General features: G+C 47.2%; 2 protein-coding genes across 3 annotated transcripts in view; both read left to right on the top strand.

Moving 5' to 3' along the window:
• LOC311624550 (signal-regulatory protein beta-1-like) overlaps positions 1-3,067 on the top strand; it is a 30,144-nt gene extending 27,077 nt beyond the window's left edge. Inside the window, exon 4 of one of the 2 annotated variants that reach the window (XM_084887950.1) lies at positions 2,982-3,067. The gene's annotated coding sequence lies outside the window, so the exon portion shown is untranslated. Of the gene's footprint in view, positions 1-650; positions 1,296-2,981 lie in introns of those variants that run through there. The other variant, XM_084887949.1, reaches the window with a different exon arrangement.
• LOC311624522 (immunoglobulin gamma-1 heavy chain-like) overlaps positions 1-12,997 on the top strand; it is a 76,134-nt gene that overhangs the window by 10,552 nt on the left and 52,585 nt on the right. Inside the window, exon 2 of the mRNA XM_084887880.1 lies at positions 11,204-11,324. Within this exon, the coding sequence (XP_084744006.1) occupies positions 11,204-11,324 (121 nt within the window). The remainder of the gene's footprint in view (positions 1-11,203; positions 11,325-12,997) is intronic.

The raw sequence follows: 12,997 nt of genomic DNA on the forward strand, positions 1-12,997 counted from the left end.
CGGTATGTCCACAGGCAGTGGGGAGCCTGACTGTAAGTTTTGGGACAGGGTGGGCAGGCTAACATTTGTTCCAGAGAAGGTCCACAGTAGCGGTCAGCCCACGTGTCACACACGGTGAGGGCCCAGGTGAAATTCAGACAAGGTGACACCCCTCCATTGATACTCTCAGGAGACTTGCAGACACCTTTCAGAGATTCCTACCTCCCAGGAAATGGGTGGCGGCCCGTAGAAGGAGGCTGGCTCTGTGGTTTCTGAAAGGTGTTCACAGAGTCCTAGGGCTCCTGCAGAAGTGGACAGAGGAAACTGAATGAGGCCACCTGAGGGGGCGGTTCCCTGGGAGACCACATCTAGTTCATTTGATTGTGGGGCTCCCTGGGCAGGAGGAACCCCCGATTACAGTTATGTGGAGCAGTCCTGGTCAGCTGCTCTGATGGCTGTTCCCAGTGTGACGCTCTATGTGACAGAGGGGAGGGATGGGAAGGAGCACCAGGACCTGGGGAGGAGGACTAGGGGCAGAGTCCAATGCCAGGAGCAATGTGTCCTCTCATGATGGGCATTCCAGGAGGAAGACAGCCCAGGACATAGGAGACATGCAGGGAACATTTCTCGTATGATGAGCAGATAAATAACGGTGGACACATTCCCCACAGCTCCTTCCTTTCTGCCCGGTTACCTGCCACTCTCAGTGTCTGCTGCCTCCTTCTTAACACCAGGGACCCAGCCCCAGAAAAAAAATGTTGACTAGAAGCTTCTGTGGACTCTGCTCCAAATGCCTCCCCCAACCCAGAACTGCTGGCCACAGGCTCCTGCTCCTTCTCATGGGCCCTGATGCCCCAGAGCTAGGTCTTCACACAGGCTCCTCTCAAACACAGAAAAAATCCCAAATTATCGCAGCTCCATTATCCCATACACAGGACTTAGGTGTGGTAGGAGTGGGAGATGGGATGCAAGGAATTGAGGGCATTGAAGACACGGTGACTTCAAGTGCAATCAGACTTTCAGGAATCCCCATTGACCTAGAAGCTGGAGGAAGAGAAAGCAATACTGTGAGCAAGTTCTGCAATTTGGTAGTTTCCCACTCACATTCACCTTGCCATTGCTTTAATAATGGGTGTGCCTTTAAAATGAGTCTTTGTGGTTGTCCTTAAAGGATGTTATGTAGCTAAGATACAGTGCTTTCAGGTAGTTGAGAATTCCTGAAATGGTATTTCAATTGGGAGCTGGGGCAGGGGCAACCCTGTGTCCTGCGTGTACTAGGTTGAGGTTGTTCTTGTTGAGCTGAAGTGAGAAGAGGCAAGAGGATCTTCATTCAAATACCACACTCTCTCACTCTTCATGCCTGTCTCAGTAGATTTTCTTAGTAAGGTTTTTTTTGGTTTGTTTGTTTGTTTTTACATATTATTAAATAAAGTTCCTCTCAAAAACACACACAAAAACACACATGCACCCACACTCACACACAGAATTCCAAATTATCACTGTTTAGAATTATTTATAGTGATAGTAAGTACTTTTTCATGATGGGTACTCAATATATCTTGAATAAGTAAAGAAATACAGTCTTTTCTTCCTGTTTTCTTGCTATTAAAATATTCTTTCTTCTGTGGAATGGCCTTTACATTCACTGATAGGTGATTTGAAAATTATTTTCATTTCTTTTTCTTTCCTTTTTTTGCTAATCTTCGCCAGGGGATTTTTTTCCCCATTGACTTTTTTTTTTAAGAGAAAGTTAAAGAAAAAAAAAACAGGGAGGGATGGAGGGAGAGAGAGAGAGAGAGAGAGAGAGAGAGAGAGAGAGAGAGAGAGAGAGAGAGAGAGAGAAGACGGAGAGACAGAGAGAGAAAGAGAGGTGAGACAGACACATTGATTGGTTGGGGCAAGGATTAAATCTGAAGCCCAGGTACACGTCTTTGACCAGAAATAGAGCCCAAGACCCTTGAGTGCTCAGGCCGACACTCTAACCACTGAGAAACACTGGTCAGGGCTGAAAATTATTTTTCTTGATAAATATCTAAGCTGATAATAAAGTGATGTGCAAATTAACTGTCATTCTGCTACACAAGCCATGTCCGCCAACCAATCAGGGGAAATATGCAAATTAATCCATCAAGATGGCAGTAAATTTGCATATCAAGACAGCTAAGAAAGAAGCCAAGCCTACCAAAGGGAGCAAAGCTTCTGAGAAGCTAGCAGGGCAGCAGAGAGGGAGGAAAGCAGGCAGGGCTAGGGGAGAAGGGAGGAAAGCAGGTGAGGCAGCGACCACAGCAGGAAGCCCTATTGCAGGAATCTTCCTGCAAAGGGCCATTAGTTAATATATAATGGTTTTTTTCAAAAATTTTCTAACCTACAATGTCTAAGTGTAGAATCTCTAGACCAGACAACCAATCACTCACCAGACACTGAGGGAGATGTGCACAAAGTCCTATGGACAAGACACAGTGGAGAAGTTCTTCTCTGAGGTCTTATAGGCATAGAAACATGGGTTCAGATACTGGAACACACACACCAGCTAAGTGACCTTGAACAACTCACTAACACTCTCTGAGACAATTTCCTCCTCTGTAAAATGGGACTCATGCTACCCCAAAGAATTGTGGGGCTTTAAGGAGAGAGCAGTCTATGAGCGCACACAGGGTCTGAACCAGACTGTGTGATACAGACCCTTTCCTTCCTTTGCTCATTGAGGAACTTGCACCCTGAGTTTTCCGGATCGAGAAGTATTCAATTCGAAAGCCTGTCCAGGGGCCTGGCTGCCTGACTCATTCTCAGACTTATCTGGGGAAATTTCCCCAACTGTAGTCTGGCATCTGCAGCCATGAATCTATTTGAAGACGGCAAGATTCACATTTGCTTCAAAGTTGGGCACATGCTTGCTAGCACGAGGGGAAGCTGGAACAAACACTAATGTAATTGAAACCTGACCCTGATACCAACCCAGACCTAACAGTTGTTGTTGTTGTTATTGTTGTTGTTGTTTTTAGAAAAGAACAGCAAGACTTCAAACAGTGCCTTTGACCACCGGATCAGACTGGTCCCAGAGCCAGGCACAGGTGCAGAAAACATACAATGACTCCATGAACTCTGATGGATGCCTGAAACCTTTTGCCAAAACCTGTGCACAGATGCAGGAGGATCAGGAATTTGCACTTGGCTGAGCACCTAGATCTCACTCAACCTGAACCCCACCCTCTAGGAATGCTTTTATACTGCCTCTCACATTTCCCTTTCTTCAACTTAGGTTTCTTAATTTCAACACTGTCCAATCAAGACTCCTGATTAGAATGAACACATATGTATAATCTCTCCTTCCCATTAAACTTGCTCTAAGTCTGTAGTCCAGGGCTTGGAAGGAGACAGATCTGAGCCGGGTCTCTGTCTCCTGGTTTGGCAGCTGGAAGAATAAATCTTTTCTCTATGAAACACTCTTGCCTCAGACTTGGCTTCTCTGTGAGTATTGGGCATCCAATTCAATCACTGTGTTGGCTCCATCATGACTTGAGAAAAATAAGGTTCTTTTGCTTTAAAGCAAAATCAATCTGGTTCAAGATGTTGACTTAGGAGACACCTGACCTCCCTTTTTCCCACAGACTTACTGAAGCTGCAGCTACTAATGCAACAATTCCCTGAGAAAGAACCCAGAAACCAGATGAGCAGCTCACAGACCTTGGACACACACACCAAAGTCATATCTTAATCAAATAAGAAAAGATGAGACACAATATCAGGCTGTTACTTGACACAATCTCCCCATAATCCCTACCCTTGGCACGGTGACCTATAATCGGGGGAGACGTAGACCCCCCAGCTTCTCCTTAAGAAATGGGACTCAGTCACAACATTGAGCATCCCAAATTTTTAAATTCCCCATGATGGATGAACCGCCAAATAAAGTATGTCTGACAGCCATAGGACTTGAGTCCACAAGGTCCAAGGATGACAGAAAAGAAGCAGTTCTCAGTGGCCTGTGAGGACTCCCTATAGCTCACCCCACAGGTCTCACCACGAGGCAGCAGAGACAAATGCCTAGCGCCCACACCCGGCACAACGACATATAATCAGGGGAGACCCACACCTCCCAGGTTCTCCTTGAGGAGTGATATTCAGACTCAACATTGAGCACCCCAAATATTAAATTTCCCAATGAGGGATGAGTGTTGGGAGCCGAGTCCCCTACCGACCTGAGAATCGGGGGATGGAGCAAGGGGAGGTAGCCCTGCCTGCTCTCCCCCAGAAGTCAGGTCACTTGAGGACGTGGCAAGCAACAGTGTCCTTCGTTCTGCTGTGCGTGCAAGATTGGAATCTGCAAACATGTCCTTGAATTAACATAGTAGAGCACAGCTGGATGAACTTTTCCGGCTAGATATCTTCCTGCGTAGGTCTTAAGGAACTGGAACGTAGCATCATGTCCTTGGAGAAAGCCATTTGGAGGAACGCCCAGTTTTAGTGTATAAAAGAGATTGCGCCCTTAATAAATTTGCTTCCAGCCCTCCTGAAGCCCCACTGTTCCTGTCTTTCTTTTTCTCAGCCTCCTAGCCATACATTCAGGACCTGTAATACCGGCTGGTTCCGGTAGATGAGCCCCCAAATAGAGTAGTCCAAAAGCTACAAGGACTGAGGATGTCTGAAAGCTACAAGTCTTGAGTCCCCAAGATCCAAGGGCTACAGCCAAGAAGCAGTTCTCAGTGGTCTGTGAGGATCCCTGTAGCTCAACACGTCTCACCCACTCTTTCACCCCCCCCCCACCCCCCAGGTCTCACAACGAGGCAACAGAGACAAATGCCCAGCACCCAATCTTTCCGTGAAAGAGGCCTACTGGCTTCTCATAAAGGCTGCAACTGAGGGTCAACTGCTTATCTAACACACATCAGGGGCTAACCACCCTCTCCAGAGACCAGGGAGCTGAGAGGGTATCACTTTCACATTCTCCTTCTGCTGCACCCTGGTGACTGGTTCTCTCTGAGGGGTGCTCCTGCACAGGGTTAGAGCCCTAACTTAAGGCTGCTGCTCAGGAGACACACCTCTGGATCGCCTGGCTCTGGGGGCCAGTGGGGCTTGTGTTAGTGGGGCCCCCAGGACAGTAGAAAACAAAAAGCCAGTTCTTCACTGGCTCTTCCCTAGAGGCTTATCTCAGAGACAGCAGTCAGAAGCACCCATCTCCCAGCCTTTCCTGGTAGAGGTCTACCTTCATACTTAAACGCTGCTGCCTGAGGATCCCGCTTCCCAAAATCCTGTGACTAGGTGCAGACTGAATTCCTCCCCTTGGGACACTGAAATCATGGAGCATCCACTATTGGGAGCAACAGAGAACAAAGAAGGCAGTTTGGACAATCACAAAGTTTGGAGAGACAGCCCAGGGTTAGCACAGGCCTGAGTGACAGGCTCATCTTCTGCAACAGAGCACGCCCCCAAGATGGGAAGAGCTCCTCTTTCATCTTAAGCACAGAAACCAACACCGAGAGTCATGGAACATAGGACATGGGGGAGGATTTACCAAACATCACCCCACAGCATAAAATAGCACCCCCAAATACACCATAATGGTTTGCCTGGTAGGGTTTTATAAATGGTCATAACGAGGCTCACCTGTCCAGGAGAACAAGGCTGCACAATGCGAAACAACGAAGAGATACAAAATGTGAGAACCAAAGAACTTCTGTACTTACATGCATGGCCCACAGACATGGGCAATAGGGTAGTGAAGACCTAGGTTGGTGGGGGATGGTAAGAGCTGGGAGCAGGGGGTTAAAGAAGTATAAATGGGAGATATGTGTAATACTGTCAACAATAAATTTTTTAAAAACCGAGAGAGTACCAAGAAGAAATCAGAGAGGTGAAGAATACAATCACTGGACTGGATAATTCAATACAAGGTTCAACAGCAGACTAGATGAAGGAGAAAAGGGAGTCCACAAACTACTAGTTAAAAAAAAAAAAAAAGGACAGGAAATTCATCCAATCAGAGGTTGGTGCAGCCACTATGGAAAACAGATAGAGGGGCCTCAAAAAATTAATAAACATTCATATGACCCAGCCATTCCACCCCCAGGTCTATATCCAAAGAAAATGAAATCACTACCTCAAAGAGGTATCTGCAACCCCATGTTCATTCACCATTATTTACAGTATACAAGGCAAGCACGTCATGTCAGTGTCCATCAGTAGGTGAATGCATAAGAAAACGTGTACAAGTAGTGGAATATTATTCATCCAGAGAGGGAAGGAAATGCTGCCATTTGAAACAACAAAATGGAATTTGAGGGCATTATGCAATGTGATAAGTCAGACAGAGAAAGAAATACTGTGTGATTTCAGTTATTGGTGGAACCCGGAGGTTAGGGGGAAACTCATAGACACAGAGAAAAGATTGGTGGTTGTGAGAAGCTGCCCATAGGTGGCAGGATAGGTCAAGGCAGTCCAATGAACAAGCTTCTACTACTATAAGATAAATACGTTTAGAGGATATAATATTCAACATGGTGACTACGGTTAGCAATACTGGGTTGTACATTTGAAAGTTGCTAAAAGAGAAAATATTTGAAGTAGGATTTATTATTCTCACAGCATTTGGTGTGGACATAAGTTGCACTTTTCTGAGACAAATGCCTGTGTGTATAAATGTGGTCATATAATACACGTGCTTTCCGGAAACATCTGAGGAAATTACATCCTTTGTTGTAAGGTGGCACAAACCACTTCTGAGGTCCACACCACACTGTGTGTTTGGGTGGAGTTTTGCCAGTTCCATCAGTAAATGGTTGGAATAGAGAATCATTCAGGAGAGGACCTGTTTCCATCCCAAAGCTGACCAAGCTCTAGTGAGCCCTCTTCCTTCCTCCAAAGAGTAGCTCTTGCTTAGGCTGAAGGAGATGAAGCCATAAGCCAGCAACATCCTAGTGACCTGGGCTGGGAAGTTTGGCACATAGCCCACAACGCACACCCTTCTTGTCCTGGACCCCAAGTGGGGCCTCACCATGAAAACCTCAGATAAGCTGAGGGGCCAGGAGAAAGCAGAGGTTCCAGGTAGTGGTGTCAGGGGGTACTAGTACCTGGGGGCATGTCCACATCCCTCCATAAACTTAGATGAGTAACTGCTCACCCTGTGGTTGCTTTCCTGACTGTGATTATTTCACAATCTACAAGCAGGAACTCTTTAGAATGTAGAGGCTGGTTGCCGTGTCCCAGCCTTGTCACGCTTCCCTGGAGCTTCCTCTTATATCACACAGCCGTGGTCTCACTCCTCTCACAGAGATAGTCCGGGTTATCCGGGCACACACTTGGACACAGCGGCCACTCAGGCCTCCATGATGCCCTTCCCTGCCTCCTGGCCCTGCCCTCATCCCTGCCTGCTGCTGACTTTCCTGCTAGGCCTCCCAGGTGAGCACTCCTTGGGGTAGAATATTCCCTCCCTGCCCCTGGGCTTCTTTTTCCACTGAAATGTCAGGGCCTCCAGAGAAACATGGGTTTGTCACCCAGGGCTGCACAGATGGCCAAGGTCAGGGCTTCATCTGAGCGCATGAAGTCAGGGGATCTGAGTGGTTTCTCTGTGGGACCATGGCCTGCACCTGTTACCAGAGGCAGCAAAAGAGATGATGCTTTGAGTCTTAGGTGATTCCAAGGAGATAATTCTTAAAATGCCTTTGAACCTAGCAGGGAGGATAGTCTTTGAAAGACTAATAGGAGAGTTTGATATATTTCACCAAAGTCAGAAGGCAGAGTCATCCTGTAAACTAATCAATATTCACCTACATGGAAATCATCCATGCAGATAGAAATATATAAGTCTCTACATTATCCAACAGAATTACAAATAAGGCACCTCACAAATTTTTATTTGCAATGCATACTTATAGAATAGAATTCTCTTGTCTGCACTTTAAGCCAGTCACATCTGACTCTCTAAGATATTTACCAAACTCCCATTTTTTTTTTAAGAAAAAACCAAAACAAAAAAACAGGGGTAAGGAGAATCTACAAAGTTCTTTGGGCCCGGATAGGACAAGACATGAGGACAGGTCAAAGGCCACTGCAAATCCTAACAAGAACACAGAGCAAGCAGGATTTCTAGGAAAAATTCCTCCTTTTCCCTGTAAGTTGCTAAACATGGGGTTCCCTGAAGCCAACTGCTGCTAGGTCCTTCTCCGAAAACTTCTCCCGGGTATGAGATCACCATACTCAGTGCCCCTGAATAGTTCTCTGAGGCAGAGAGCCTATATGTCTCACCACGACCCACTGTCACAGCTCAGGCTCCAGGCCCTCCCAGCGTCCCAGCACCAGGCGCTGCAGGGGTTGCTGGTGATCAGCCCGGCCTCCCGCTGAGAAAGGTCCTGGTGAGCCTCTGCCCAACAGGGCCCCAGGCACTGGGGAGACCCACAGGGAGAGAAGGAAAGGCTTATCCCCTGGGCTGGGCAGCGATTGGCCCTGGAGCAGGCACGTCCCCTGGGCTGGGCAGCGATTGGCCCTGGCTGCAGGAAATGCTCTCCTCCCCAACAAATCTGAGATGTGAGAGGAGAAGCAGCCTGTCCTGAAGCTTAGCTGCATTTGGGGAAGATGTGAAGCTGACAGTTACAGCAGCAGCTCTCCTGACCATGACACAGGCCTGAGGCCAAATCAATGAGGCTGAGGCCAGACCGTCCTTAAGGACACCTCTGAGCTGGGTGCTGGGGGAGACTATTAATGCCTTAGTTACTCACCTCACCTGTTTGCACACTTACCTCTGGCCCAAGCATCCTAACTGATATCAGTCGCACAGCAGAGCACTCTAGAGCCGGTGAAAGTTTTGCCATGAGATTGTTTATTAACACTGGATGTGCAGCTCAGAGAAAAGAATTAGAGAATAGCATGTTCCCATTTTATTAAAGAGTGGATTCATTTTCCAAGGAAAATGTTTTAGAAATAGGTATCTCTGATGTAGTTGAATGTTTCCATATGACATCCTTTCATTTTCCCTTTGTCTCTACAGCAAGCATGTGCCCCGACCTGCGGGGCACAACAATGTGGGGAGAGGGAGGACCTGTGGAGGATGAAAAGAAGGGACAGGGGAAACGGAGAAATGGAGGCAAGACAAAGTTCTGATCAAGCCTCAAACTTTATTTTTGGAACAACAGTATATATACAGTAGGAACAAAGGGGGGCAGGGTTGCTTATGCAGCCGGGTCTTTGACAGTGTATAATTGGTTTAGGCACTGAGTGACAAGGTGATAAGGTACCTGGCAACACAGGATTGGCTAACTGCCAGGGCAGTGTAACATTCCAAGGCTTGGTTAGCTATGGGGGAGGATCAGGAAGGGGACATTGCAGAGATCCTCTGGAGCAAGATGTGCTAAGCGGCAGGTTAATCTTTAGCTTCTGGCCAAACCCGCAGGTCACGGCATAAGTTCTGCTAGAAGGAACTTAATTCTAAGATGGAGCTATATTTTCTTAAGACGGAGTTGCTTGTTTCAACTCTGATGGCTCCCAGGCCTGCCTCAGAGATATTGTGGGCTCAGTTCCACACTTCTGTAATTAAAAAAGTCATAACCTTTTTGCTGAGGGAGGGTCTTTTTAAATTTTTATCTTTATTGTTGAAATTATTACAGATGTCCCCTTTGTCTGTGTGTGTGATTTTCACCATTGACCCCCTACACCCCTGCCCACCCCACCTTGGCCCTCACCACTCTATTGCCTGTGTCCATGGTTGTTGACAATGCAAACAAGTTCCTTGGTGAATCATTCCCCTCCCATCTTCCCTCACCCCCTCTTCTCTGGTGGAGGGTCTTTTTTCCTTCCATTTGCGAAACCACCAACACCTGTGCAAAATGAAATACCATGAAGCTCAATATAGCAAAGTGAAAGAAAATGAGCTACATCTGTATCAGCTAGATTCACCATGCTGTTCCATTTCTCTGTCACTTCAGAGTGATTCTGGGAAGGAAGAAAGGTAAACATGTATTCTACTAAGCTTTCTTGAACTGGAAAGTATGCTTTTTTACCAGGAAAGTTGTGTTTTTCTTTTTCAAGATGTTTTATAAAATGAAATTGGGTAGTAATAGGCATTGATTTTTTTTTTTTTTTTTTGTGAACACATAATATTACAAACACTTTTCATTTCCCTTTTTTATTTATCATGACTATGTAGCATTTCCTGTCAGAACTCCTTCTGTGAAGAAAAACAGCACCAAAATGAAGGGTGATCTGGGCTAAGGAACAGCAGGTGACAATAAGTCCTGTGGGGAAGGACAGGACCTGCCTCTGGGGGTGTAGGGTCATCTGGAGGTGAAGCATCCTGATGTCTGGATGCAGAGGGTTTCCTAGGAGCTACTGCCCAGATGGTGCTCATCTGTTTTGCTCTCCTCACACGCCCATTCTTTCTTCCTTCTCCATCCAGAAACAAACGTGTTTCTTTACAAACTTGGCCATCTGCACGTTTAATGGGGACATACCCCATTCAGCCATTGAGATTCACTCCCTAGTCCAGCACCTGTGGCTTCTCTGAAGCTTTCTTTCAGTGCCCGGGGCCCACAGAACATAGGCAGCCGAGTCCATTCGTCCTTAAAGCAACTGATTACTTCCCTTTCTTTGTTGGTAAACTTACATTCCTACTCAGAAGGCATTCTGAAGTTGAACAACGACCTGCTTCAATTCCAACTTGTAGCTCAGGTTCAGCAGCAAGTACCACCCAGTCCCTTTAACGAGAGATGTTAAAGAGGAATCTAGGTAAGGATTCGGTGAGTCTTCTGCAAGCACTGGTTTCCTTTTGCAGTTCTCTGCAAATGAATGTTATTCCAAAGATGTGCTATTTCTCTGCACCAACTTCATCATCATCAGATGACCAGCCATGGTGGCCAGAGACAAACTGGCTTGATGCTCTCATCTCCTCAAGCTGGATGGATGGTACCTCCAGAAGCCAACTCGCTCAGCTGGGCAGCCACAGTTTATAGGAAAAAGCAAAGCACACCCCTTCCATTGCTGGCATCAGAACAACTGCTTGATGGGAAGAAACTTAAATATACTCTTGTTATCTCTCTGTGCCTCAGATCCTCATTTGTTATAGGCTCTCACATTACATGTTGGTTGTGAGGGTTACATGTATGACACATGCAAAATGCTGGGCTCAAAGCCCGCTCAAGATGTGCACTCAGTTGATGAAAGCTATTATTGATAAATACTGACCCAGCCCAGAGGGTCTCCTATGCTGAGTAAATAACCAGTCTGTGCTTCCCTCCAGGAGGGGCAGGTGAGGAGGAGCTGCAGGTGATTCAGCCTCAGAAGTCAGTGTCCATCGCACCTGGAGAGACGGCCACTCTGAACTGCACCGTGACCTCCCTGCTCCCTGTGGGGCCCATCAGGTGGTTCAGAGGGACAGGGCCAGTCCGGGAGTTAGTCTATAATTTCAAAGGAGCCCATTTCCCCCGAATAACAAATGTTGCAGACACCACGAGGAGAAACAACATGGACTTTTCCATCCGCATCAGTAACATCACCCCAGCAGACACAGGGACCTACTACTGTGTGAAGTTGCAGAAAGAAGCCGGTGATAATGACAAGGAGTTCAAGTCTGGAGCAGGCACTCAGCTCATCGTGAATGGTGAGTTACTGGGAGGGATCGAATTCCATCTTTGAACAGCAACTAAGTGTCAGGTTCGGAGGTGGGTGCTTATAGTCATTATCTGATTCCTGGTCTGATTTCACCGTCTGCAGACCAGGGCAGCTGAGGCCTGGAGATGTCAGGCTATTTGCTCAGGTACCACTGCTGGTCGGTGGTGGGGAAAGTCTGGAACCCCCGCTTGTCTGGGTGCCCAGCCCTGGCCTTTCCATCCTCCCAACCCCTTTGTGCCAGGAAAGAATGACTGATGATCTGAGTTACTTGTCCATCACAAGGCCAGACCTCACCCACCTCCAGGGAGTGCTCCTCTCAATGAGGCCAGGCTCCTGCTTTTCCTGTCAGATCATCTTCTGTGAAGAAAAACAGTCCCAAAATGAAGGCTTGGCAGGGCTCATAGGAACAGCAGGTGATACTAAGTCTGTGGTAAAGGACAGAACCTGCCTCTGGGGGTGTAGGGTAGGGGTGTCGAACTCAATCAGAGAAGGGGCCAAAATCTAAAATCCAGCCTAAATCACGGGCCGAATGGTTTACTGAACAGTCATAAACTGACAATGTCATAAACTGACAGCGGAGTGCAGTGATGACAGCGCGGTGCGGGCCACATTGCAAGGCCTGGCGGGCTGGATTTGGCCCGCGGGCCTTGTGTTTGACACATGTGGTGTAGGGTCATCTGGAGGTGAAGCATCCTGATGTCTGGATGCAGCGGGTTTCCTAGGAGCTACTGCCCAGATGGTGCTCATCTGTTTGGCTCTCCTCACATGCCCACTCTTTCATCCTTCTCCATCCAGAAACAAGCGTGTTTCCTTACAATCCTGGCCATCTACATGTTTAATGGGGACATATCCCATTCAAGCCATTGAGATCCACTCCCTAGTCCAGCACCTGTGGCTTCTCTGAGGCTTTCTTTCAGTGCCCGAGGCCCACAGAAAATAGGCAGCCGAGTCCATTCGTCCTTAAAGCTTCTGATTGCTTCGGGGTTTTTGTTGGAAACTTTTCATTCCTACTCAGGAAGCATTCTGAAGCCAAGCCATGACCTGCTTCAATTCCAACTTGTAGTTCAGGTTCAGTAGCAAGTACCACCCAGTCCCTTTAATGGGAGATGTTAAAGAAGAATCTGTGTAAGGATTCGGTGAGTCTTCTGCAGGCACTGGTTTCCTTTTGCAGTTCTCTGCAAATGAATGTTATTCCAAAAGATGTGCTATTTCTCTGCACCAACTTCCTCATCATTAGACGACCAGCCATGGTTGCCAGAGACAAACTGGCTGATGCTCTCATCTCCTCAAGCTGGATGGATGGTACCTCCAGGAGCCAATCCGCTCAGCTGGGCAGCCACAGGTTTTAGGAAAAAGCAAAGCACACCCCTTCCATTGCTGGCATCAGAACAACAGCTTGATGGGAAGAAACTTAAATATACTC

The sequence above is a fragment of the Pipistrellus hanaki genome (assembly GCF_964339955.1).
Source record: "Pipistrellus hanaki genome assembly, chromosome: 6".
Taxonomy (NCBI): Eukaryota; Metazoa; Chordata; class Mammalia; order Chiroptera; family Vespertilionidae; genus Pipistrellus; species Pipistrellus hanaki.